This window comes from Lemur catta, chromosome 3 (assembly GCF_020740605.2).
Source record: "Lemur catta isolate mLemCat1 chromosome 3, mLemCat1.pri, whole genome shotgun sequence".
In the NCBI taxonomy this organism is placed as follows: Eukaryota; Metazoa; Chordata; class Mammalia; order Primates; family Lemuridae; genus Lemur; species Lemur catta.
In genome coordinates this window covers 117771763-117797259 of record NC_059130.1, presented here as the reverse complement: position 1 = coordinate 117797259, position 25497 = coordinate 117771763, and the positions used below count along the sequence as shown (strand labels likewise).

Here is a 25497-nt window from a genome sequence, read left to right as displayed (position 1 = left end):
CTATTGGTTGCTTCTCCAGAGAACCCTAACACACACATCTGACTGCCTACTCTGGAGTGGGTCCTACCAGTTACTCTTGGTCCTAAGACCTCATTTACTTTCCTCACGACGCTTCTACCTGCGATGACAGTTTTGTTTCCTTGTTCGTTTTCTGTTCTACCCATAAGAATGTGAGGCCCAAGAGAACAGGGAACCTGTCTTTCTTATTCAATGCACAACCACAATGCCTAGACCAGTACCTGGCACTGAGTAAGCACTCCATAATTATTTACGGAAGCAAGGACGGAAAGAAGCAATGAAGGAAAGAAACATCAGTAACATATTATAGGGAACAATGGAAAAATGATTCTCAAAAATATCCCAAGGGCTTCTCATGAGCCCCTGTTCCAAGTCTCAGCCCCCAGCCCGGGACAATGCTGCTAACACAAGTCATCTTGTATTAACCCACTGGGGCGCAAGTCTTGTTTGTTTCACATTGTCTCTGAACCAAAGTTCGGCATCCCACATCCTGGAAAACACTGCCTGTCACAGCCTATGTGCCAAAGAAATGTCACATATACCCTAAGGCCACCAATGGAGGTTTTTCAGAGGCCACGTCTCAGCATATTTTTTTAGCATTTTGTTGATCCAGTACAACCTGCTGATTGGAATCCTGGCCTCCAGGAAGGTTTATCAGGAGTTCTGGAGATGACCAGTCCGGAGCTATGGCATAGAGAATGGCGAAGCGTTACTTAGCTGAGGAGGGGCCCAGGAAGGGGCTGGGAGAGAGGAACAATCCGATTGTACCTTCAGAGGGAAGAAAGATTCTGAGCAGAGAGACCATCACAATCGTACAAAGCAACTATCCTTCCGCTACAAATTGCCACCTCTTAGGATAAGGATCAGGGGTTGAGTTATGTCAACAAAATTTTTCCAACATTTGGTAAACCCAAAAGTTTACCAAAATATAACAACAAACACTGTTTGGTCAGGTCTTAGCTTCTTCCTTGGTGCCATTTTCCCAAACATGGTGTCTTGGTCCATTTCAACCGCTACAACACAATACCGTAGTTTGAGCGGCTTAGAAACAACAGATTTTTATTTTCACAGTTCTGGAGGCTTTAAGTCTGAGACCTGGGTGCTGGCATGGTTGGGTTCTGGGGAGGGCCCGCTTCTTGGTTCATCGACAGCTGACTTCTCACCGGGTCCCCAAGTGGAAGAAGGGGTGAGGGAGCTCTCTAGGGCCCCTTTCATGAGGGCACTAATCCCATCACTCGGGCCACACCCATGACCTCATCTAAACCTGATCCCCTCCCAAAGGCACCACCTCCACATACCATCACACTGGGATTAGGTTTCAACATGCGAATCTGGGGGAGGACACAAACATTCGGTCTATTGCACATGGGTTTTTTGTTTTGCTTTTGTTTGGTTTTTTTTTTTGGGGGGGACAGGGTCTCACTTATTCTGTTCTCCTGGCGGGAGGGCAGTGCTGTGATCACAGCTCACTGCAGCCTTGAACCCCTGGCCTAAAGCGATCCTCCCGCCTCAGCCTCCCACAGTGCTGGGATCACAGGTGTCAGCCACCATGCCCGCCCCTTGCACACAGTTTATTTGTTCTCAGTATAACATCCCAAGGTTGCTGAGGCCTATTAGACAAAGGGTGGAATTCTTTCTCCTGCAGAGAACGATCTGAATTTTAGTCCCCACTGTTTGAGCTGCTGTTACTTGGGAGGAAGGGGAAGCTTCGTGACCTCCCAGTCCAGGTCAGAGAAAGAACAGCATAAAATCATCTTTGTGGTCAAAAGCCGCAAGTCTTCACATCTGCTGGGGAGGTTTTCAGCCATCAGCTACGAAGGCTGCCCTGGCCGTCTTCTCCCCCAACACACACCTCCACCTGAGAGGCAGGCTCTGCCCTTCTTTGCTCTGCTGATTCTAAACCCCGTGACCAGGGGTCCCAGTGGGGGACCCGGGGGCCCAGACGCGGAGCAGGCTCTGTTCTGTTCACTGATGGGGGCCGATGCTTTTCCCTGTCTTCTCAGAGAGGAGCTGCTGGCTCGGTGCTGGACAGTGACGAACGGGAAGAGGTGGCTCAGTCATCCTCGTCCTCGTCTTCGTCCTCTGTGTCTTTGTTGGGGGCGCACCTCTGGAAGCACTGCACCACGGTGGCCAGGAAGAAGCTGGAGATGATGGCAGCGATGGACACGGCCACGCCGGAGAAGATGATGATGAACAGGTCTGTGAGCGACAGGCTGAACTTGCACTCGCTGAAGCTGGCCTCCGACAGCTCGCGCAAGGATATCCTCCTGCTCTCCATCGGCAGGGAGCACTGGATTGTGTCCAGGCCTGAGGAAGGGCGGGTAGAAGGAGAGAGAGGTTTAGGCTGCAGCGCGGATTGCCTACAGGTTGACAAGGCGAGTGCTTGCAGAGCCAGCAAAGCAGGAGTGTTCCCCAAAAATAAAATGGGGGAAAGGCTGGTCTGAATGGAAGGTAAACTTTTTTTTTAAGCCTCAGAGTAATCACCGAGGAAAAAATCAGAACATGCAGTTCTAAGGTCCTGGCTGGAGTGCAGGGGCACAATCATAGCTCACTGTAGCCTCGAACTCCTGGGCTCAAGTGATGCTCCCGCCTCAGCCTATTGAGTAACTGGGACTACATGTGTGTGCCACCATGCCCAGCTAATTTTTTTAATTTTTTGTAGAGATGGGGTCTCAATATGTTGCCCAGGCTGGTCTTGAACTCCTGGGCTCAAGTGATCCTCCTGGGTCAGCCTCCAAAGTGCTGGGATTACAGGTGTGAGCCACAATGCCCATACCAGAAAAGCCCTTTTAAATTCTGTTTTATATATTAGGGTTGTCTTTAAGATTTCACTTGAAGAATGTCTGACTCACTTTAGAAGTTTCAAACCCTCCAGTCTAAAAACTACCACAACTGAGTGTGTGCTGAGCAAGTGCTTTATAACAATAAATGCTACATAGAACTTACCATGGTACAGGCACTGTTCCAAGCACTTGGCTTAATATTAATTAGTTAAATTAATTAATTAATTAATTAATTAAATCCTTACAACCACTCCATAGGGTAATGGTTTACAAATGGGGAAACAGGTCAGAGAGGTGAAGTAACTTGCCCAAAGTTGCACAGCTAGTAAGTGACCAAGCCTGGATTCCAACTCAAGCAGTCTGGCTCCAGAGACCTGGCCTATAGCCATTATGCCTTTGTAAGACAGAGAACGGGGGAGGAAAGCCAAGATGAGAAGAGCCGGGGGTGCAGGAGATGGGGAAACAGGAAGCTCATGCTTTCTTCCCATGGCTGCCATCAAGTGGTAGTGACAGAAGTTGCCAGTCAGCTGGCATTGAGAAACAGAATAGAGTAATGGGTTTATAACATTTTAACTTAATTAATTTTTAGAGATGGGGCCTTGCTCCGTCACCCAGGCTAGAATGCAGTGGCCCAATCATAGCTCACTGCAGCCTTGAACTCCTGGGCTCAGGTGATCCTCCTGCCTCAGCCTCCCAGGACTACAGGCACAGGCCACCATGTGCAGCTAATTTGTTTTTAGTTTTTGTAGAAGCAGAGTCTTGCTATGTTGCCCAGGCTGGTCTTGACCTCCTGGCCTCAAGCGATCTTCCCACCCCAGCCTCCCAAAGTGCTGGGATTACAGGCCTGAGCCACTGCGCCTGGCTGGTTTATAACATTTCAGAGATACCACCCCACTGACTGTTCCCTTATCACTGAGCCATTTCTCTTGGGAAACCTCATCTGCCATCAGGTGATGTAGGGGGCAGTGAAGAGATCACAGGTAAACTCTACACTCCCATCTACTGACATGAGCCTACAGGGAGACCTGCCTGAGGCGCGAGAAACTGGGCACCATGACAGGTGGCTCTCTAGACACTCGTGTATTCATTCAACAAATATGTATTGAGTACTTTGCCTGGGCCGAGAGACTGGTGATAAACAAGGCCAGTAAGGCCCCTACCCAGAACGTGTAAATTCTAGTGGGAGAAGACAGACATTCATTTACGCCACAAATATTGTTTTGAGTATTTGCTACATCCTAGGCCCTCAGGACACAGCAGTGAATAAAATAAAATGCTTGCCTTTATGCAGCTTACATTTCGGGCAATAAATCAGTAGATTGAGTTATATAATAATAAAATGTTTAGGATGAAACATGAGGGTGAAATGGCAAAGAACGTCTGGGACAAAGGGCTGTCTTTGGATGGGGTAGTCAGGAGGTCTTATGTTAGCTAAGGTCTAAAAGATGAGATGCAATCAGCCATACAGAGAACATTCTAGGCAGAGAAGATAAACTAGGCAAGAGCTTGGCACTCTGTAAACACAGAGCAGCCAGGGGCAGCAGAGTGGGCAAAGGGGAACTTGGCATGAGCTGAGGTTGGAAAGACAGATGTGTTGAGACGAAGCCCCTGATGGCCAATACTCTGCATAAGTATAAAGAGAGTCCCCCAGCCCCAGCCCTCATTGGACATGAACCAGAGATACAGGCTTGCATAGTGCTAAGACACTAAAGACTGTTTGTTACCAAGCATCATGTACCCATCCTGACTGGTACATAACATGAAATATGCACAAACTCAAATGACTGTCATGACTTTACGAACCTCAGTTACAAGAGAATGCATGACATTAGAATGCGTAAAGAGCTGACCTTCTGTTTCTGATTTGGAAGAAGAGAGAAAAACAAAGTAGTAGTAACTAACAGTCACACTGTACTTACTATGTGCAGACACTGCTTTAAGTGCTACATATGTATCTACTCTCAGTTCTCACAACAGCCTATGAGTAGGTACTGCAATTATGCCCATTTTATGGATGAGAAAACTGAGGCACAGAGAATTTACATAGCTTGCTTTTGGCAAGACAGCTTCAAGGTGATGAAGCTAGGATTCAAACCCAGGCATTTGGCTCTGGAGCCTGCCTCTTATCCTTTGATTAATAAAGTCCCCTTTTTCCAGCGGGAGTAGCCAGAGAGATGTGGGGACACCATCTTGACAGGAAGCTCAACTGCCCTCACTGTCTGCTTCCCTCTGGCTTCCTTCCAACTCTCAGGAAAACCTCCCCTGCTCTCTTCCCAGTGCTTCCAGGTTTCAACTAGCTGACCCTCCACCCACTTCCAGCATGACCTGAAAGGCGGGATGATTTCCTCTCACCTCGGTAATTGGCCGGCTTCTGTCCTGCAAAGAGCAGCCCTGCTCATTGCACAGGAACCCTGCAACCAACCACTCTTGGAGTCCTTATCTGTGTGTCTTTTCTACTCCAGCTCAGAAACAGAAGACGAAGGAAGAGTATCTGAGCTTCCTCCTTCCTTCCAGTCTGGCCCATCTTTTACATAGTCTACAACCAACCCACCGATGCTTTCCTTCCCGTGGGAACCATTGCCTAGCAACCAGCCTCTGCGCTCCCTCCTCCCCCTGCATCAGTGCCTGCTCTATAGAGCCAAGGAATTAGCTCTGTATGCTTCTCCAGTTTACACTTGATTACAGTTTTTGACACTTTCTTTTTCTTAGAGGCCAAAGTTCTGTCTACTTCTGAGCATTTTAAATGCATTTGAATAAAACAGGAGAGCTTCAAGACAGGGTTGTATTGGAGTTCCCTTGCAGACACTGATCTCTTCAATGGGAAAATGGAAAATGCAATCAACCTGCCTCCTCTTAGCAGCCCACACCCAGCCAAAGATGCGCAAATAAATAAGATGGACACCAACAGATCGCACGAAGCACAGGCAGTTTCTAAAGACAGCAGATTATTTGCCACCTTCAAGCTAGTAACAGGTCATTATTTAGCTACAGAAACTTTCTAAAAATCCTTGTCTTCAGTAAGCAGTATGAGATGGAAAACAACCACAACACAATAACACAAGTCCACAGCGCCTGTCATTTCAATCCAGCCTTTGCTGGACATGACTTCTCGAGTCAATTTTGATTTCCACAATGTTCTTTGTGCCTTGAGATTAGTCTTGGCATTTTTACAAATCGACAATTTTAGAAAATGTCATCTCACATTTCTCTGTGGCTAGAAGAAATGGGCTTGTTGGAGAAACACTGCAAGCAAGCCCACCAGGGGCGGGGGACTTTGGAACGATGACAGTGGCGCTATCATGATAAGACTCACTGACTTGATGGGTTTTTATAGCTCATAAAGTGCACAAAAGTAAGAAGAGTTGGACACAGAGAGTCAGGCAGGCAGACAGGATGCAGCAGAAGGCGGGAGGACACTGCTACTAAACATCTAAAAGTGCCGTGAGACCAACTGCAGAACTCTAGAGTTGGCATAGGCTGATTTTGGGGTCCCCTCCTCTCCCCTGCAGGACCTTAGTTTAGACCATGGTTTCTCAGCTTGGGCACTACTGACATACGGGGCAGGACAACCGTTTGACGTGGGGGCTGTCCTGTGCACTGTAGGGTGTTTATCAGCATCCCGCCTCTACCCACTAGATTCCAGCAGCAGCCCCCACCCAGTGGGACAATCAAAAATGTCTCCAGACATTGCCACATGTCCCCTGAGTGGGGAGGATGAAGTCCCCTTGGTTGAGAACCACTGCTTTAGACTGAAATGCTCTGCTAAATAGGTAGCTGTTATGGACTGAATGATTGTGTCCCCCCAAAATTCGTATGTTGGAGCTCCGATGTGATGGTACCTGGAGATGGGGCCTTTGGGAGGTAACTAGGGTTAGATGAGGCCATGAGGGTGGGGCCTTCCTCCTGGGATTAGTGCCCTTATAAAAAGAGACACCACAGAGCTGCCCGAGCCTGTCTCTGTATCTCTCTCTCTCTTTCCGCTTCTCTTTCTCCCTCACTCTGTCTCTGCCGTGTGAGGATGCTGCAAGAAAGTGGCCATCTGCAAGCCAAGAAGAGGGTCCTCTCCAGAACCCAGCCCTGCTGGCACCTGAACTGTGGGGAAACAGATGTCTACAGACGTCTGCTGTCTAAGCCACCCCGTCAATGGTATTTTGTTATGGCAACTGGAGCAGAATAAACAGTAACCTTCTAAGGCAGCCCGGCTCTTAGCTACTCAGTGGGCATTTAGTTACTAAATGGCTTCCTGTAATTCATGCATTAAGAAAAACAGGTGAGGCTTTATGCTAAGGGCCGTGATGGATATGAAAGAAAGGGAAAAAGGAAGGAAAGAAGAAAGGGACAAAGAGAGGCGAGGAGGAATGCAGAAAGGAAGGGAGAGAGAAAGAGAGAAAGGGAGGAAGGGAGAGAGAGAGACAGAGGCAGAGACAGGTGGCCTTGGCCTCAAGGAGCTCAGGTCTAAGGGGACAGGCGTCAGGGCACGTGCAAAGGACACCTCAAGTAGAACGTGAAAAGTTGCACAGGAAAGGCGGGGGGAAGCCCACGGCGGGGGGGTCTGGGGGGAGTGGAAGGACCGGCTGGTGCGGGGCACGAGCAGGTGAGGAGGGGAGGCCCTGCAACGTCCCTACATGACTTTGGAATGTTCTCTCTCCTTTCCCTGACCCACCTCTTCAGCTGTCTGAGATAAGAATAGCAAAGGAAATAAACCCTACTGACGCGGCACCTGGCGTGTGCCGGGCGCTGCTCTTGGGGCCTCACACGGATGAGCCCATTTATTCCCCAGGCCCACCCGAGAAGGAGGCTACTATAATTATGCCCGTTTTACAGATGACCAAACTGAGGCACAGAAAGGGCAAGCGAGTTGCCCAAAACCACGCAGCGAGGAAATGCCAGAGCTGGGACTGAGCCCCGCCAGCCTGGCTGCAGAGTTTGACCACTAACCACCCTGTACCCGCCACTCTCCCAGGCGGTGAGACCCGGGGCTGCCCCAGCCCGGCCCAGCGCCCCAGAACAAGCTCCCCCCAGGCAGAGTGTCTTTTAGAGACACGTCCTAGAAGTTTCCAGAAGATCTCCTAGAAGAGCTGGACAGATTGGGAAGGTCAAGAGACAGGCACAGCCTCCGGACAGCCCTGTCAGGAGAGCCCCAGATGCTCCGAAACACAGACACGGGGAGATGCCACCCGTGAGGGCAGAGCAGACCCCCGGCAGGGGCTGGCCCACCACCTGATGTCTGTGGGACCCCGCGCCAGCCCAGCCGCCCCAAGCACCCCCTCGAGATGGGGCTGTGAGCACGAAATGGGAGAATATTTGGGAAGCTCTTACCACGGTGTCTGGCCACCACACGTGCTCAGGAAACCTGGGGTTAGTGTTCAGATTTTCAAGGTTTCAGATGGTGCCTGTGTCTGGTTTCAGGTATCTGAGAAGGGGGTCTGTGTGTGTCAGGGTCCCCAGAGAAAGAGAACGAGAGAGAGAGAGAGAAGAGAGAGAGAGAGACAGTGTGTGAGTGAGTGAGTGAGTGAGAGTGTGTGTGTGTGTGTGTGTGTGTGTGTGTAGAGAGAGATTTATCCAAAGTACACCGTGTGTGTGTGTGTGTGTGTGTGTGTGTGTGTGTGTGTGTGTGTAGAGAGAGATTTATCCAAAGTACACCGTGTGTGTGTGTGTGTGTGTGTGTGTGTGTGTGTGTGTGTGTGTGTGTGTGTGTAGAGAGAGATTTATCCAAAGTACACCCTGACAGCCCTGCAATAATTCCTTCCCTGCCTCCATTAGCCAGCGCTGGCTTCTACACTCAAGGGGCCCAACCAATGGATTTTTTTTTCTTTGAGACCGAGTCTTGCTCTGTTGCCCAGGCTGGAGTGCAGTGGCGCACTCATACCTCACTGCGGCCTTGAACTCCTGGGCTCAAGTGATCTTCCTGCCTCAGCCTCCCGAGTAGCTGGGACACTGGAGGAATGCCACCACACCCAGCTAATTTTTAAAAAGTTTTTATAGAGATGGGGCTTCACTATGTTACCCAGCCTCATCTCCAACTCCTGGCTTCAAAGTGATCCTCCTGCCTCAGCCTCCCAAAGTGCTGGGATTCCAGGCGTGAGCCACCGCACCCGGCCCAACCAATGGATTATAGGAAAACAGAGTTCAAGGTTGAGCTGGAACCTGTCCTAACCATCAGTCTTTGTCCCACAGCCACAAATCCTTTGACTCCGTCCAGCTGTCCCTACAAAACCACGTGCTGGGTGGCACGAGGGTCTTGGGAGGCCATGGTAATGATGCAGCTTGCACCCTCCTAGGGAGACGACCGCATGGGCAGGCTCAACTGGCAGGGAGTTGATTTCCCACTTTCTGTCTTGTTATGGGCCTTCCTCCAACCCATATTCCACAAAAGCCAAAGTGAGCTCTGTCTCATTCTGGCCTAGGCAGACCGGGGTCCACGGTGCCCTCCATTTATAGCTACGACTTCCTTCTCTTCCAGGACACACTCGGAAGAGATGAGCATGTCCCTTATGCAGGGCCGCTGGGTGTCCTGCCTGCCACCACCCCTCTGGACTCTCTCCCCTTGACTGATGACTTCTCCCCAGCAGCTGACACCTGAGCTGGAGAGGGTGAAGAGCTGCCACTCTCCAGAAATAGACGGTGACACAGCGGACGGTAGATTGAGATTAATCTCCCGCACCGGACCGGCCCCCTGCCAGCAGTCAGGCCTGCAGCCAGAGGATCTCTCCGGGCCTTTCCCCGGATCTGGCCTCGCAGGACTGCATAACGCAGATCAACAAACTCTGTTAAGTGCTTTTGGTGGTTAAAAATATATTGTTGTTTTCTTAACTCCACTTATTGGGCAAAGTCTGCAAACACACTGAGACAAAAGAAATAAACAAAAAGAAGGGGAATAAAACAACCCATAAACATATGGTTAACACTTTGGCTTTTATCTTTCTAGAATTTTCCTGTGTGTATGTGTGCATAAACCCACCATGTAGACATACTCCACCACTCTGGTGGATAACCCAATATGGAACATCTTTTCATTCAACAAAGATAATTGTAAAGCATCACTGTTGATGGCTGCAGGGTATTTTGGGGGAGATGAACCATGACATACTCACCCAATCGCAGGGTGCTTCCAGTTTTTTCCATACTAGAAGCCAGGCTGCAATGAACAGCCTTGTGCACATTCTTCGTTATTTCTCTAAGATGTGTTCCCACAAGTTGAAGGTTGTGTGTGAGTCCTTGGACTCTCACCAATGATGGATTTTGTCATTCTTTCATCTTTGTCAATCCGATAGTCCATAAAGGAGTATACCGTTGATTTAATTTTCATTTCTCTGATTACCAGGAGAGCTGAACACCTTTCCCTGTCCTCCCTGCCACCATTCCGGAACATTAACCCTCGAAGGCCCAGGAAACAGAACCAGCCTCTTGGCCTTTCACACCCACAGCTGGACTTTGGCCAGCACACCTGGTTTCACAGCACGTTAGAAGGTTAGATCTGAAGGCACATTTGACATCTGTCTCCCGCCCTCCTCCTCTCCCGAATTTTACAGATGAGAGGCCCAGAGAAGTTGGGCAATTTGTCTAAGGTCACTTGGAGTCTGGACTGAAACCCAGGTCTCCTGATTCCCTGTTTCGTGCTCTTCCCAGGCACCAGGTTCCTACTTCAGCTCTGCGCACCTGGAGAAGCTGCCTGTGTTACAGCCGCTGCTGCGGCAGAGGACAGTGCCACGTCGGGAGGCACCGGAGGCCACTGCAGGGCTCGCTCCTGCTCCTGGGCGCAGGGGTGCCAGGGAACTCCAGCTCTAATTTCCGATAGTGCTAACCTTTGTTCTCCACCATCACTTTCATTAAATATCAACCATCACATGGGGGAAAATTCCCAATTAAAATCCCAACTCAGCAGACACTTCGTCTGATTGAGTAACAAGCTAATTTTGCAAGAGGAAGATGCATCTGCAGTGACGGGTCAAAGGCTCACCCTGGCTTGTCCTGGCTCCACTGACAGTGTCCTGGAGAAGGGGCAGTCCGGCAGCAAGGATGCAGCACCAGGCATATGACTTCATTTGTACCCTGCACCCCAGCCCAACTCCCACCCCTCACCTCAGGATGCAGACGTCAGTCGCACACACAAGCGGGGAAAATCAACTGACCTCCCCCCACAAGAGATGGGCAGAGAATGATCACAAAGGGCTGAAAATAGGGAAGAAAGGCGTGAGTTTCCACGACCCCCACCCATGTCGCCATCACAGCTGTCATCTTGGCCATCACCACAGTTCTGCCTCTACCTTCCCTTGTCCACCACCCCGGCACCATTGTCAGTAACAAGCAGCCCCCACGAGTCGGGCTCCAGGCCGAGTACTCGGGGTACTAGCCTGTGTCTGGTTACTGTCGATGATCTGGCTAGAAAGAACCTTCCAGTAAGGCCAACGTGAGGACATCTAAGAATGGCCCGTGAGTCTGGGACCCGCCACGGCTTGTTATGGTGATCAGAGCTCCACGCGGCCTCTGGATACTCAGACCCCGGACCCCACTGTGGCTTTGCCCCTGGACCCGCCCTTGTAAGCACCACGTCCAGAGACGATCTCCCATGGTGGGCTCGCTGGCCGGCCGGAAGAAGAGATGTGCCATGTGTCTCGGAACGCAGAGGGGTGTGTATGCTAGTGGGCCCCTCCTATGACACCATCAAGATGACGTTCTATCGGGAAGTCATATTCATTGAAAATCCTACGATTTCAGGAACCATGAGTACTTCCCCGTATCATCTCACTCCATCCTCTTCCTCGGCAACCCTCGGGGCAATGCTTCCCAACTGGGGATGAATCTGCCCCTCAGTGGGCATTTGTCGCTGTCTGGAGACATTTTTGGTTGTCACACTAGGTGGGGTGCCACAAGCCACTAGTGGGTAGAAGACCAGGATGCTGCTGGGCATCCCACACGGCACGGGACAGCCCCCTCGGTAAGGAGGGAGCCAGCCTGAGATGGCCACAGGGCTCAGGAGGAGACTGCTTTGGGGTATTTTTCTAACCTAGTTTTTAAAAAATATTTTAATTCTGGTAAAATACGTATAACATAAAATTCACAATCTTAATCATTTTCAAGTGTCCAGTTCACGAGCGTTAAGTTACATCCACATTGTGATGCAGCCATCAGCACCACCCATCTCCAGAACTTTCTGTCTTCCCAAACCGAAACTCAGTCCCCACTAAACCCTAACTCCTCATTCCCCGCTTCCACCAACCCCTGGCAAATCCCGTCCCACTGTCTGTTCCTGTGAATTCAACTACTCTAGGTACTCCATGCAAGTGGAATCATGCAATATTTGTCCTTTTGTGTCTGACTTACTTCACTTGGCACAGCATGAACCTCAAGGTTCATCCATGTTGCAGCCTGTGTCAGAATTCTCTTCCTTTTAAGGCTAATAATTCCATTGCATGTATAAGCCACATTTTGTTGCTACATTTTTGGGGGGAGAAATGTAATATAAAAAAAGAAGAAAATAGAGAAAAATTTCATTCTTAAAAAAAAAGAATTTTTAGAAAAAGCCCTGCAACTCACCCAGGACATGTTTGGCTGTTAATGCTCATGTTATTCTAGACCCAGGGGATCTCAAAATGCACACAAGTCCACACAAGGTAGATTCACAATTTTATTATAAAAGATACAAGTGTCCCTCCCTCCTCCGACCCAGTCCTTCCCCCTGACCACATGGGACCTGCCTAGCTCTGAAGCTCCCTGGGGGCCACTCCAGCCCAGGGGTTGGGGATCCCCCCTGTGCTGCCTGTGACAATCATCCCAGGGACATCTTCCTCTGAGTGCCAGAATCTCCCCCTCAGCCCACAAAGTGCTCTCCATGCCCCAAACAGCTCCCGAACCAACAAAAGCAATTCTGATTTTTCTGGCACGGCAGGAACCAAGTTGGTTTTGAGGTTATATTTGTGATTTTTTCCAGCAGTGGGGGCCAGGATCCTGGCAGAAGATACCCGTATCTGGGAGTTTTCAGCAGCTCCCAGCACTGTGGCAACTACTGTCACCAGGGCAGGGTCGTGGAGTTTTGCGGACGTGATCTCAGGGTGAGGCGCTGGGGCCGGGGCAGGGAGAGTTCACGAGAAACACACCAGTGCAGTATCTGACTCGACCCCCACAGGTGGGGAAAGTGAAGTTACGTCCCTGTAGGAGGCAGAATAAAGACCCCCAAAGTTATCCACATCCGAATCCTCAGGATCTGTGACTATGTTACCTTACACGGCAAAAGAGGCTTTGCAGATGTCACTAAGGTTCTTGAGATGGAGAGACTATCTTGGACCATGCAGGTGGGTCTGATATAATCACAGGGCAAAGACCTGTGGAGGAGGGCAGGAGGGACAGGGAAGAAAAGGTGACGATGGAAATAGTGGTCAGGGTGAAGCGGGCCGAGCGCCGAGGCACGTGGGCAGCGTCTGGAGCTGGGAAAGGTGACAGGAACACGGACATCTCAACTTGGGCCATAAGACGTTTTGGACTCCTGACCTCCAGAACTGTGAAATAACAGATCTGTGTGGTCACCTGTTCCAGCGGCAACAGGAAACTCACACATCCCCCAATGGGTCAGTGGCAGAGCCAAACCTGGGAGCCAGGTGTCCCCACTCTTAGTCCCACCCACCTTTAGTGAGACCTCACTGAGACACACCTGTAGCCCCTGAGAGGCAACACGGACTCACTGCAGGGACGATAATGACAGCGGCACTTATTCCAAGTCCTGTGTGCCAGGCACTGTGCTAAGCGCCTCACAGGATCATGTCTTTGACCCTCACGATAGACTTATGAATATTTCTGTCCATGTTTTCCACATGGGAAAACCAAAGCACAGAGAGGTTAAACAATTTCCCCAGGCTCACACAGCTGGGAGACAAAGGCATTGGATTTGAACTACGGTGGATCTAAATCCAAAGCCTGTGTTCCCACCACCGTGCTACACCTTCCCCTAACAACTGCTGGGCAGTGGGAGGGGGACATGCTGGACCGGGAATCGGGGGGCTTGGCTCTTGCTTCGGTTTTTCACTAGTTCACAGTGTGACTTTGTGCGAGTCACTCGGCCTCTCTGAGCCATGGTTTCCTCTCTGAAAATGAAGAAGGGTAGATTAGATAACCCTGCAGTCTAAGCTTTTCTGAGTCTTCCGGAATTTTGGCTCCAAGAGGACAGAGGCTTTGTCAGACTCACTATGTCCCAAGTACACAGAACTGAACTTGCTTTCGGCAGGTGTTTGGTCTGCTCTGGTTTCTGCTAATATGTTCAGGTCACCTTTGGTTTAACCCTTACCAGGCCAGGTCCTGAAGCAGGGAAGCTCACCAAGTGTGGTTCTGAGCCTAAAGCAGGAGTTATGGACAAAAAGGGGTGGGGACACAAGCTTTTGATATGCGATTTGAGGGAGCCACGGAATGGTCAGTGACAAGATGCTGGAGCCAGTCTCTCTGGAGCATGGGGCAGAAGCACGACAAATATTCAGGATGGAATGAACGAGCCCAGTGGCCAACATGGTGGGGCAACCCCAGGGTGTCTGCAAGCCCAGGTTACACGGGCTCTCGGGGAGAGCTGCAGAGGTCAGCGTCCTGGTTCCAGGGAGGACATGAACTAGACATGCACAATGCATATTTAGAAAGCGATTCTGGTTGCTGGCAGGTGATCTGGTTTCCGACGAGGATCCGGTGTGAGCAGAACGAGACCGGAGAGGTGCGAGAGGCTGGGAGCTTTGCATGTCTTTCTCAGCTGTGTGGCTTAAGAGCTTTGTCTATTTAGGTTCAGAGAGAAGCACGAGGGAGGGGAAGGGACGGGAGGGGGGACTGCACCAGGCATCAAGACAGGTACAGTCACCAGAGTGTGAGCACCCAGTACCCTCCTTCAGGACCTACTGCTCCAGCCAGCAGAACGAGGACAGGAACCCTGGAAAGTCAGAATCACAGGACAGAAGCACCCTGGGCAGAAATCTCACCCCATACCTGATGCTCCCTGCAGCACCACTGCAAAGTGGTCATTTGGCCTCTTCCTGAATGCCTCCAGTGACAGCAACCTCACTCCCTCCTGAGGCAGCCTACTTGCAGAGCCCTAATGGTTACATGTTCCTCTTTATGGTGCATCAAAATCCATTTCCCTGCGGTTCCCAAACACAGGCCCATCTCCTGAGGCCAGAACAAGTCTCCTCTATTCAGTGACAGCCTCTCAGGTATCTGCAGACAGACACTGTGTTCTTCCAAGTCTCTCCCTCTGAGAATTGAACATCGATTTTCCTATATCAGCACAGCCTTACTCTCCAAATACAAAGTGTTATCTGACATTTCCCAATAGACAGGAAGTCCAGCTAACTGCTTACAAGTTGTGATTTGCAGGGGTACGGGGCCCCAACCCTCCCTGCTTCCGACCTCCCCAACCAAGTGTCACCACGTCTGGAATTCTATGCGGGTTCACGCCTCAGTGACCAGCAGCGCCCCCTTCTTCTGCCTTTACTGCATTTACTCCTGGTGGACGCTGAAATCACTAACACTTGGAGGAAACAAGTTTGCCACACGGGTTTCTCCAAGTGAGGGCCATGGCTCTGGAGGCCCCTCCTCCCTGCTTGTCTTCCCTTTGCCTTGGCTCAGTGTCCACCGCCTGAGGCAGCCATTCCTTTAACACATACCTATCGAGCACCTGCTACCTGCCGGCACCGTTCTAGCACCGTGGTTAAAATGATGAACAGAGCACACAGGTCCCTGCCCTTGTGGCCACAATTTAGTGAGACAAACAGACGATGAGTCAATCAGTAAAACGTACAGTAAGACGGATGGTGACAGGTGCAATAGGGAAAAGAAGCACAGAGGGGACAGAATGCAGGGAAGGAGAGCCAGGGGTGGCAGGGGACAGGGTTCAACAGGCTCAAGAAGTAGGCGGCATCTGAGCAAGGGGCTGAAAGAAGTGAGGGGCGAGGACACTCAGGCAGAGGGAGCAGCAGGTGCAAAGGCCCTGGGGTGGGACTGTGCCTGGTGTGCGTGAGCAACAGCAGGAGTTTGGGCACCTGGACCAGAGTGAATGAAGGAGAGGACAGTAAGAAATACCAGGTCAGAAAGAAGGCCGGGCTCGGTGGCTCACGCCTGTAACCCTAGCACTCTGGGAGCCCGAGGTCAGGAGTTTGAGACCAGCCTGAGCAAGAGCGAGACCCTGCCTCTACTAAAAAACAGAAAGAAATTATCTGGACAACTAAAAATATATAGAAAAAATCAGCTGGGCGTGGTGGCACATGCTTGTAGTCCCAGCTACTCGGGAGGCTGAGGCAGGAGGATCACTTGAGCCCAGGAGTTTGAGGTTGCTGGGAGCTAGCCTGACGCTACGGCACTCTAGCCCAGACAACAGAGTGAGACTCTGTCTCAAAAAAAAAAAAAAAAAGAAAAAGAAAAAGAAAAAGAAAGAAAGAAAAACTAGGAGGAAGTGGGATCTCGGAGGCATGTAAACCTCTGAGGGACTGTGGCTTCTACTCTCCATGACATGGGAGTTCCTGGGGAGTTCTGAGCCCAGGAGGGATGTCATTTGACATCCGTTTGACAAGCAGTGAAGGGTCACTGTTCCAGATAAAGCTCTCACGGGAGCAGATGGTGGGAGTTGAACTGCTTTCACCAGGTGTTCAGTCTGCTCTGGTTCCCCCTACTGGGCTCAAGTCACCTTCATTTACGGCCCTCCAAGGCAGGGCTCTGAGTCAGGAAGACTCACGGGCTGAGTTTGGCTCTGAGCCCAAAGCAAGAACGACAGACGCGAGAGGGCGGGCTGGCAGCTGAGGGACTCCAGCTCCTGATGTGACAGTGCAGAGGCTGCCGAACTGCTAGTGACCAAGATCATGCAGAGACTTTTTCCAAGTCACACCTCTGCTCTGCTCGGCCAAGTTAAAGTAACCTATCTGTGCCTTGGCTCCCTCAACCTGTAAAACAGGGTGATTTTGAAGACTTAGTATGAAAAAAAAGAAAGGAAAAATATCTGATCATTAATTTTTCTACTGGTTACAAGTTGAAATAACATTCTGGATATGCTGGATTAAATAAAATATTCAAATTAGCTTTTTTAAATGTGGCTACTGGAAAATCTAGGATTATCTCTGTGGCTTGCATTCTATTTCTGTTAGATGGCCCTGCCCACGCCTGGAATTGAATAGATACTTGACAAAATGAAGCCAGGGGAGCAGCTTGCTCTGGGGCAGGACACAGGGACAACCCTCAACCAAAAACAGCCCAATTTGTCCCTTTAGTGTTTATTTCCCCACATGCAAACCAAGGGAAGCGATTTGTTTTGCTGTTGTTGTTGTCGTTTTGAGACAGGCTCTTGCTCTGTTGCTCCAGCTAGAGTGCAGTGGCGTCATCACAACTCACTGCAACCTCCAACTCGTGGGCTCAAGCCATCCTCCCACCTCGGCCTCCCAAAGTGCTAGGATTATGGACATGAGCCACCATGCCTGGCACAGAAGCCATTTGTTTTGATATCATAAAATCCCAGGCCTGGACACATTCTGGAGAACATGTAATTCATCTCCTTTTGCAGGCAAAGTGACTGATCATCCCCTGCGGGAGCTTCCTGGGCTGCTGCAACACCGTACCACAAACTGAGGAGCTTATAAAACAAAAATGCACATCTCATAATTCTGGAGGCTGGAAGTCAGAGATCAAGTGCCCGCAGGGTTGGTTCCTTGGAGGGCTGGGAGGAAGATCTGTTCCCTGCCTCTCCCCTTCCAGTGGTTCGCCGGCAACCTTTGGTTTTTCCTTGGTTTGCAGAAGCATCACCTCTCTGCCTTCATCTCTACACAGTGGGCTCCCGGTGTGCCCGTCTGTATCTGTGTCCAAAATTAGCTTTTTTATAAGGACACCAGTCACTCTGGGTTAGGACCCACCCTCTAACTAATTAATTACATCTGCCATGACCCTATGTCCAAATAAGGTCACCTTCTGAGGTACTCAGGGTTAGCACTTACGAGTAAGAATTTGAAGGAGAGGAACAATCTAACCTGTAACACCGCCTTCCGTCATACCTGACTCAGCCATCTGGCGCAGGGCTCCCTCAGGCCGGATCCCAGCGCCGCCCACCCAAGCAGGGTTATCCGAAGGGGGCCTAACACAGGGGCTATTTACAAAGGTGTGGGCTGGGATTCAGAAGTCACCCAGGGTCAGTGCGGTACCCCAGGGCCCAGACCAGCAGGACAGAGGCCAAGGGGAGTGGACGGTTCCAGGAGCTGGAGAGGCAGCAGGACAAGAGTTGTACGTGGCTTTACCAGCCAGCGGCACCACCCGCAGGGAGGCTGCTGATGGCGGGTGTGTGCGCTGGTCCGTGTGTGCGCTGCACTAAAATAAAAAGTTAGGAGGAAACACATCACACACGTCCATTGTGTAAACACTGGAAAGCACACAGAAGCAAAATTTAAAACAATACAACATTCTTGAAAAGGCAAAATGAGAGACAGTAAGAAGATCCGTGGTTACCAGCGGTTCAGGAAGGATGGGAGAGGGCTGAACAGGTGGGCAGGGGTTTAGGGGCAGGGAAACTGTCCCACATAACACTGTGACAGCGGACACATGACAAGATCCATTTGTCAAAACCCATAGGATGCACACAGTGAACCCTCCGGTAAACTGACTCTGGGCTTCAGTTAACAATCACGCACTGGTAACAGTCCCTCAGTCGGATGTGTTAACACGGCGCTAGTGCAAGATGCTAACGGCGGGATACTGCGAGGGTCGGTGGGGCAGAGGGAACTCTCTGCTGTCTGCTCAGTTTTCCATAAACCTCAAAATGCTCTAAAACATAAGGTCTATTAATTATTTTAAAACATAAGACTGCCCTTTCACCCAAAGAAAATCACTACTGGCACCTGGCTGTATGTCCTCTGGTCACTTTTCTTTGGGACGCTCTTCTTTCTCTTGGCCTTCACACTCCCACATTTCTGACGCAGATAATCATTTGTGGTGGTTCCATTTAAAAGCACACACCATCTCATCCGTGTCTTATGAAAAAGCAATGCTACTCTTTCCAATCATTTGGAGAGCGGGGCATTTTCTTGATATAAAGAGAATAACATACTCTGCAGCTATGATTCAAAAGCGGGCCCCTGGGGTGGTGGGACCTTTGCCATGGGAACCCACCCAGGGGACCTCTGCTGGGAGCTGGGGGGGAGGGGCCCCCAGACGCTCTCATCCTGTGCCCTAGAGGCGGCTGGCACAAGAGGTCACGCATCAGCTAAAATCAGAACTAGAAGGGGCCCTTGTGGTCATCTAGAGCAGGGGTCTACAAATGGCGGCCAGTGAGAGGCACCGTGCCCTAAATTGTCCTTCCCGTACCCACACACTCTGCTGACCCCCGCCTGCTGCCTCTCCTGCTAACCTCACTCGGGGTCGCCACTTGGGAGTAGGACTGTGACTTTTGGCTCTTTGGTTGGGGCTGGGCTCTGAGAAGCTGCCCCTTAGTCCCGAGTGGCCCGTAGCTCCCTCGAGGTCCTGCCTCCCTGCCCGTGACATTTATCTCATAACCATCCGGGAGGAGGAAGAAGATGAAACGCCAGGAGGCTCCTTGACTGGTGGCCTCAGAGGTGGAAGGGCCCACCGAGAGCCCTGGGAGGACAGTGCCCCTGCGTGGGTCAGCAGATGTTTGGGATTTGACAGCCAAGCCCTAAGCTCGGTGGGTTTTGTGAGTCTGTGTACCTCTCTGGTCTGTTTGCCTGCATTTCCATGATTTGAGCAACAAAAAACATAATAATAGCTTCTATGTGTGGTGATGGAGGAAGTGCACTATGAGCTCCTTCATATGATATCCCTTGAGGTCAAAGAGCAGATGCTATCGCCTGCATTTGACAGGGGGGACAAGGGGGCCCAGGAATGTCAGGGAGCTTATCTGCCAGTGGACAGTTCACTGGACACATAGCCACAGTCAGGGGCGCCTGGTGGGTGGCCTGCCCAGCCCCCACTCTTGGTGATGCTCCCTAAACTCCACCCCACACCCATATAACCACGGTGCCCAGTGTCACCCCAGTCACCCCCCAAGCTGGCTGCACTGAGAGGGACACCTCCCAAAGGGGCCAGACAGAGCCTCCTCCTGAGGCCTGGAAATTGGGACCGAGGGACCACAGTCTGGCCTGGGCTTGGCTGGGCTCCTGAGTGGAGCAGGTGGGGCAGGGGAAAGATTTTTTGCCACATGGATGGGAAAGCAGAGGAAACCCAGCAGTACGTGGGCAGAGGAATAAGAAAGTGTGAGAGGCAGAGACAAGAGTGAGAGCAAGATAGAGGGGTGCTAAGCCCCCTGAGCCCCCAGCTCTCTCTCCCAGGACTCCTTGAGGCTTGACTGTCCAGGACCAAGGGGTCCTGGTGACACCACGCCCCTGCATCCTGACTAGAACCCTCTATTTGCTTGTGCCGGATGAAGCTGGTTTCTGTTTCTGTGAACTGACAAGCAAAGGTGGCTGGTTCAGCTGGGGTTAAACTGGGATCTGCGGCCTCCTGAGCTCCCCCATCAGCCACCCCACCACGCTTTGCAGAGGAGGGAAGACAATATTCCAGCTGCATCTCCAGGACCCCTTCCTCTGGCCACCACTGCTCCGGCAGACAGGGCCCAAGCAGCTGGCTCCCTGCCTCCCTCCCTCACTCGCAGTGAGCAGAGGCTCAGGCAGGCTACGGGACTTGACCAGGATCACACAGACCCAGGAAGGAAACCCAAAGAACCCGCATTCGGGCCCCGCTTTTGTTGAGGGTGATCTGGATATGCTTTGCTGACCAAAGGGAGGAGGCATTTGCAGAGGACAAAAGCTAAGGCCAATAGCCTCGGCCTGTCCCCCAGTGGCCCTCAGGAGCACACATTCCTCAGCTCACTCACTCCCACAGCCCCACTGGGACCCGCCTACACTGGGCACGGCTGGTGGCAGTGAGCATGCTGATCTCTCGGAGCCTGGCTGTCTCACGGGACAACATTTGTGGACTAGATAACGTCCACCGCAGTGAGTGTGATGACGTAAGTGCAATATGCAGATATGATGAAGACAGATGGAGTGGGGGTGGGATGGTCAGGGAAGGCCTCTTGGAGGAGGTGACACTTGAGTGGAGACCTAGTGATGAGGAAGACACAGCCATTTGAAGATCTAGGCACTCAGAGAGAGCAACAAGGTCAGAGGCCCTGGCTGGACGTTGGTCCCTGGTGTGTTCCAGGGACAGATCAAGGCTGGTGTGGCAGGGGTGGAGTGGGGGGAGGGGGAGGGCACGGAAGGAGGAGAAACGGTGGGAAGGGGGCCCTTTGGGCCATGAGCGGGAGCTGGGTTGACTCTAAGTGCAATGGAAGCCATCAGACGGTTTCCAAACATGCCCTATATTGTCCCAGCCACTGGGGATTCACGGGGGAACAAGACACGTGTTGTGTCCTCAAAAAGGGTCAGACACATGACCTGCAACGTCAAACAGTGATGGCAGAGTTAGTGCAGGATCCCAGAGATCACACAGGATGGGCTCCCGTCCAGCCTCAGGAGCCGGGACAGGTGCAGCGAGGAAGGCAGAGCAGGAACGGAAAGGTAAAGAGGTCAAGGTGGGCGAGGGGGAGGGGAAGAACCGGGATGGGCAGCGGCACAGACAGGCCCGAGCAGCGGAAGTGATGCATCTGCTGTGTTCTCATCTGGCCATGGGCAGAACGCGATTTGACTCAGGGGCCACAAACACGCTTGATCCAGGTACTCACCACACCCCCCATGACGCAGAGGTCCTGATGCCTCTCTCTAACCCCTGCCAGCCCAGCCCCTCTTCACTCCAAACTACGTTCGAGACCACAAGATTCTGGGGCAGCAGGCACTGAATGGCCACCTGGCTAAAAGGGCTTAACCCTCTGGGCATCTGAATTGGCCCACGAGTGGTCCACTGCACCTAAAGGTGACACGGACCTCCCCAAACCCAGTCCTCAGCTGTGTTCCCCCGGGGCTGTCCATCTTAGGTCCTTTAGCAAAGAGGTCTCCCTTTGAGCTCACTGATAGAATGACATGATGAATATACCATTTCCAGAAAGATCTGGCATTTGGGAACTCTGTGGGGGCTCTCCAGGGAGCAACCAAGACAGGGCGCACTGTGAAATTGTCTGAGGTCAAGTTTGCACCTAGCTCTCCGCCGGAACTGCAGACCACGGTGCCCGTAAAGGCTGGCACTCGGCTCCTGGACACTGGGACTGGTGAGAAAGGTGACACCCCAGTGACTCAACTCCAATTAAGAGACAAGTTAAAAGTGGCACACAGGCATGTACAGACCCGTCAACAGCAGGAGAGAGGCCACTTGCAAGAAAACTGAAACCTCAGTCAACCTCTGCCCGAGAACACGATTGTCTTAGGTATAAACACACGCAAAACGTTCCCTCAACGGGTGAGCAAATAACCCAGCCAAAGCAATAAGGAACAAGACATCGTCATTTTGCCTGTCAAACTGAAAAACATTTGTTTAAATGAGAATACATAAGGCTGGGAGAGGTGTGGCTTAGACCTGTACTCTCTGCTAGTGGTCCCAGCAGCTCTCTAGGCAAAAACGTATCTGGGGGTTTAACATAAGCATAAGCTTTCACCCCCTGTCTCCATCCCAAAAAACACCAGAGCTTTCCACAAACTTTACCTGTTGTGAGGATGTTCACTGCAGCATTGTTCACATATAAAAGACAAAAGGAAACAACCCACATTTCTAACAACAGCAGACAGACTACATTAATATGAAACGACCTATTCATATGGCCATTAAAAGTTAAATCTTCAAAGAACTGTAATAACAGGAAACTCTCATAACTCGAGGAAAAATGTATATAGTGTGATATCAATTTGTTTAAATGTGTATATAGACGTAAGAATAAAACCAGAATAAAATATAGCAAAACTTTAATCTTGATGGGATCTGGATAGTTTTCATTTTTTTCATACTTATCTATATTTCCCAGTCTAATAACATACCCTACTATTTTTTGTAATCAATAAAACTGCTTTTATCTATTTATCTAGGTACCTATCTTTAGAGACACGGTCTCACTCTGTCACCCAGGCTGGAGTGCAGTGGTGTGATCATAGCTCACTGCAACCTTGAACCCCTGGGGTCAAGCAATCCTCCTGCCTCAGCCTTCCTAGCAGCTGGGACTAGAGTCTCGTATCACCACACCCTGCTAATTTTTAAATTTTTTCTAGAGACGGGTCTCACTATCTTGTCCAGGCTGGTCTCAAATGCCTGGGTTCAAGGGATCCTCCCACCTCAGCCTCTCAAAGTGCTGGGATTACAGGCGTGAGCCTCCAGGCCTGGCCTGCTTTTATTTTTTAAAAGAAGGAAAAAGGGGTGCTCCAGTGGCACAATCGGTTGGCGTGAGGTACTTATAAAAGAAGAAAAAGAAATAGAGTCACCCTGGAGTCACCTGGGAGAAAGGACCAGTATGACCCTCAGGTAAGCATCGGGTTTTGTCCCTCTGGCTGAAATACAGTTTATTTTGGCAGCATGACAAGAAGTCCCCACTCGTCTGACCAAACCAGGCCCTCAGTGTCTGACATCAGAAAAGGGAGGCAGAGTTACCGGAGATGGGGGTGGGCTCTCCCAGCGATCCCCGAGTCAGGCCTGGTAAGCAGGTGGGGTGGTGATGGGACTTTGGGAGCACCTGCCTTCCATGACACCCCTTCCTAGAGAGGACACTTCCCACAGGGTCCGCCCCACCAGGGATCCGAGCCCCTGAATGCTCGGACACTGCAGACGATTTAGTGGATCTTCCCTGGGAAGCTGTCCCCTCCGAGGGACCCAGGTTTGCAGACCCCAGGTCTGACATGTGGTGCTGTTTAATGCCGCCTCAGTCCATCCATCGTCCCAACCCTCCCTCCTTATACCTCCATGTGTCAAGGTTGCAGGGTGAGAGAATCAGCTCACATCTCTTCCCTAGTACCGTGGGCAGTGACCCGCAGGACACACGTGGCCGTCCGTGGCAAGAGAGGGAGGTACAGCAGGGTGCCTGGCAAATGCAGCACCCCCCAGCGCCTGCATGTGCCTCTCCTGTGGTGCACTCTCAGTCACAGCATGGGCTGTGTCACCTGCTCCGTGCCCCCCAGAGCCAAGCACAGAGACAGCCCTGTGCCTGCTGGCCTCGGTTTCTCAAACCCAGTGGCCTTTTCTTCCCATGGCCCCAGGAGCAAGGCTGGGGACAGCATGGGGACAGTCCTTCCACACTGCCACAGCATCTCAGGACCATGAGCCCAGAGTGCCAGTTTGCCAGAGGCTCTGCCCCTCCCTACAGCACAGAGACTACGGCCCTGAAATCCTGCACACGGGTTTTTGGAGGGCACCTGGCCCCCCAGGGCTGCAATTTCGCAATTTTCAAAACCAAGTCAATATTCCCCTCCCTTGAAACCATAGAATTTTAGACTTGGAAGGGGCCTTACAATCCTCCTACCTACACTCTTTGTTTACGAGAGAAAAATCTGAGGCACAGAGATGACAGGCAACGTATACACTGTCACACAGCGAGTGAGTGGCTGAGCCACAGCCCTTCCCACTCCAGCAGCTGTGCTCAAGCTTCCGTGTGCACAGGAACCGCTGGAGGTCCGGGGCTTGTTACATGCAGGCCCCCAGGCCTCGGCAGTAGTAGGTCTGGGGGCCCAGGAATCTGCACTTCAACCGAGCTCCCCCACAGATCCTCGAGCAGGTGGCTCTCAGATGGCACTTTGAGAAACACCACCATGCCGCCCGTTTTTGTGTCTTCATTCCCTGCCTACTTTGCTGGGCTGCTGTAAAGGGAAGACGATGTGACAATGTGACATCAAAGGCTTGAAAGATCACCCATCTGTGAAAAGGGTGGCCTTGCCGCTGCCTCCTGGTCTCCTTCGGGTCCTCCCCACTCTCTCCGTGTCTGCCCAGCCAGGTCACCTGAGTGATTTCCGAGGTCCCTGCTACCAGGTCTGGGGCCCTGTCTACTTAACAAGAGATCATCATTGTCCCCTTGGCGACCCACTGTCCGAAACTGGAACCCCATCGTCTCAGGGAAAAACCACCAGACCAGGTGCAGAGTCTGGGTCTGCAAGGAGGACGCAGGCGGCTGCCACCCAGCAGAATCAGAGACTGGGGGACGGGTGGAGGTGGGGATGGTCTCACTCTCTCTCTCTACCAACCCGGTGCGGGGTTGGATGCTCCTGAGGTCAAGCTTATCTCAGCCACTAACTACGTGACCTTGTGCAAACTGCTTCACTTCTTTGCACTTCCTTTGTTTCTCGGGTAAATTGTGGGTAAAGGTATCTGCCAGGCCTGGCAGTTGCATTAAAAGAGACAGCACTTGTAAGCTACAAAGTCAGTTGCCAGATAAAACCCAGGATGCCCAATTAATGTGGAATTTCAGATAAATGATGAATAATATTTTTAAATTATTTTTTTGTTTGTTGTACTCTTGTGTTTTCTTTTTGCTAATTGGCAGCGAGGCATTCTGGCATGCCCTGGGCCTCCTGCCTCCAGCAGGGCAGCTCCTGCTCAGTCCTCAGACCCAGACCTTCCCACCTCCAGACCCTGGAGGAGCCTGGACCAAGGGCACCAATGGGCCTAACGGTGTCTCGTCCTCCCTTCTGCCGTGAGCTCTGTGACTGAGCACTCCCCATCAGTGCTGTGGCCACAAGGGGAGGCTCCACTGGCAGATAGCACATTTTTGCAACTGTCACAGGCAGTCAAGGTCACAGGGAGAAAGCTGTGTGTCTGTGGGGGAGGAGGGGGCAGGGGA

The 25497-nt window shown here is 51.4% G+C and overlaps 1 protein-coding gene across 1 annotated transcript in view; it reads right to left on the bottom strand.

The window, feature by feature from the left end:
• Positions 1–249: 249 nt before the first annotated feature.
• The window catches only part of LRRC38 (leucine rich repeat containing 38), a 28861-nt gene continuing 3613 nt past the window's right edge, over positions 250–25497 (bottom strand). Inside the window, exon 2 of the mRNA XM_045546081.1 lies at positions 250–2325. Coding sequence (XP_045402037.1) covers positions 2072–2325 — 254 coding nt within the window. The 3' untranslated portion in view covers positions 250–2071. The remainder of the gene's footprint in view (positions 2326–25497) is intronic.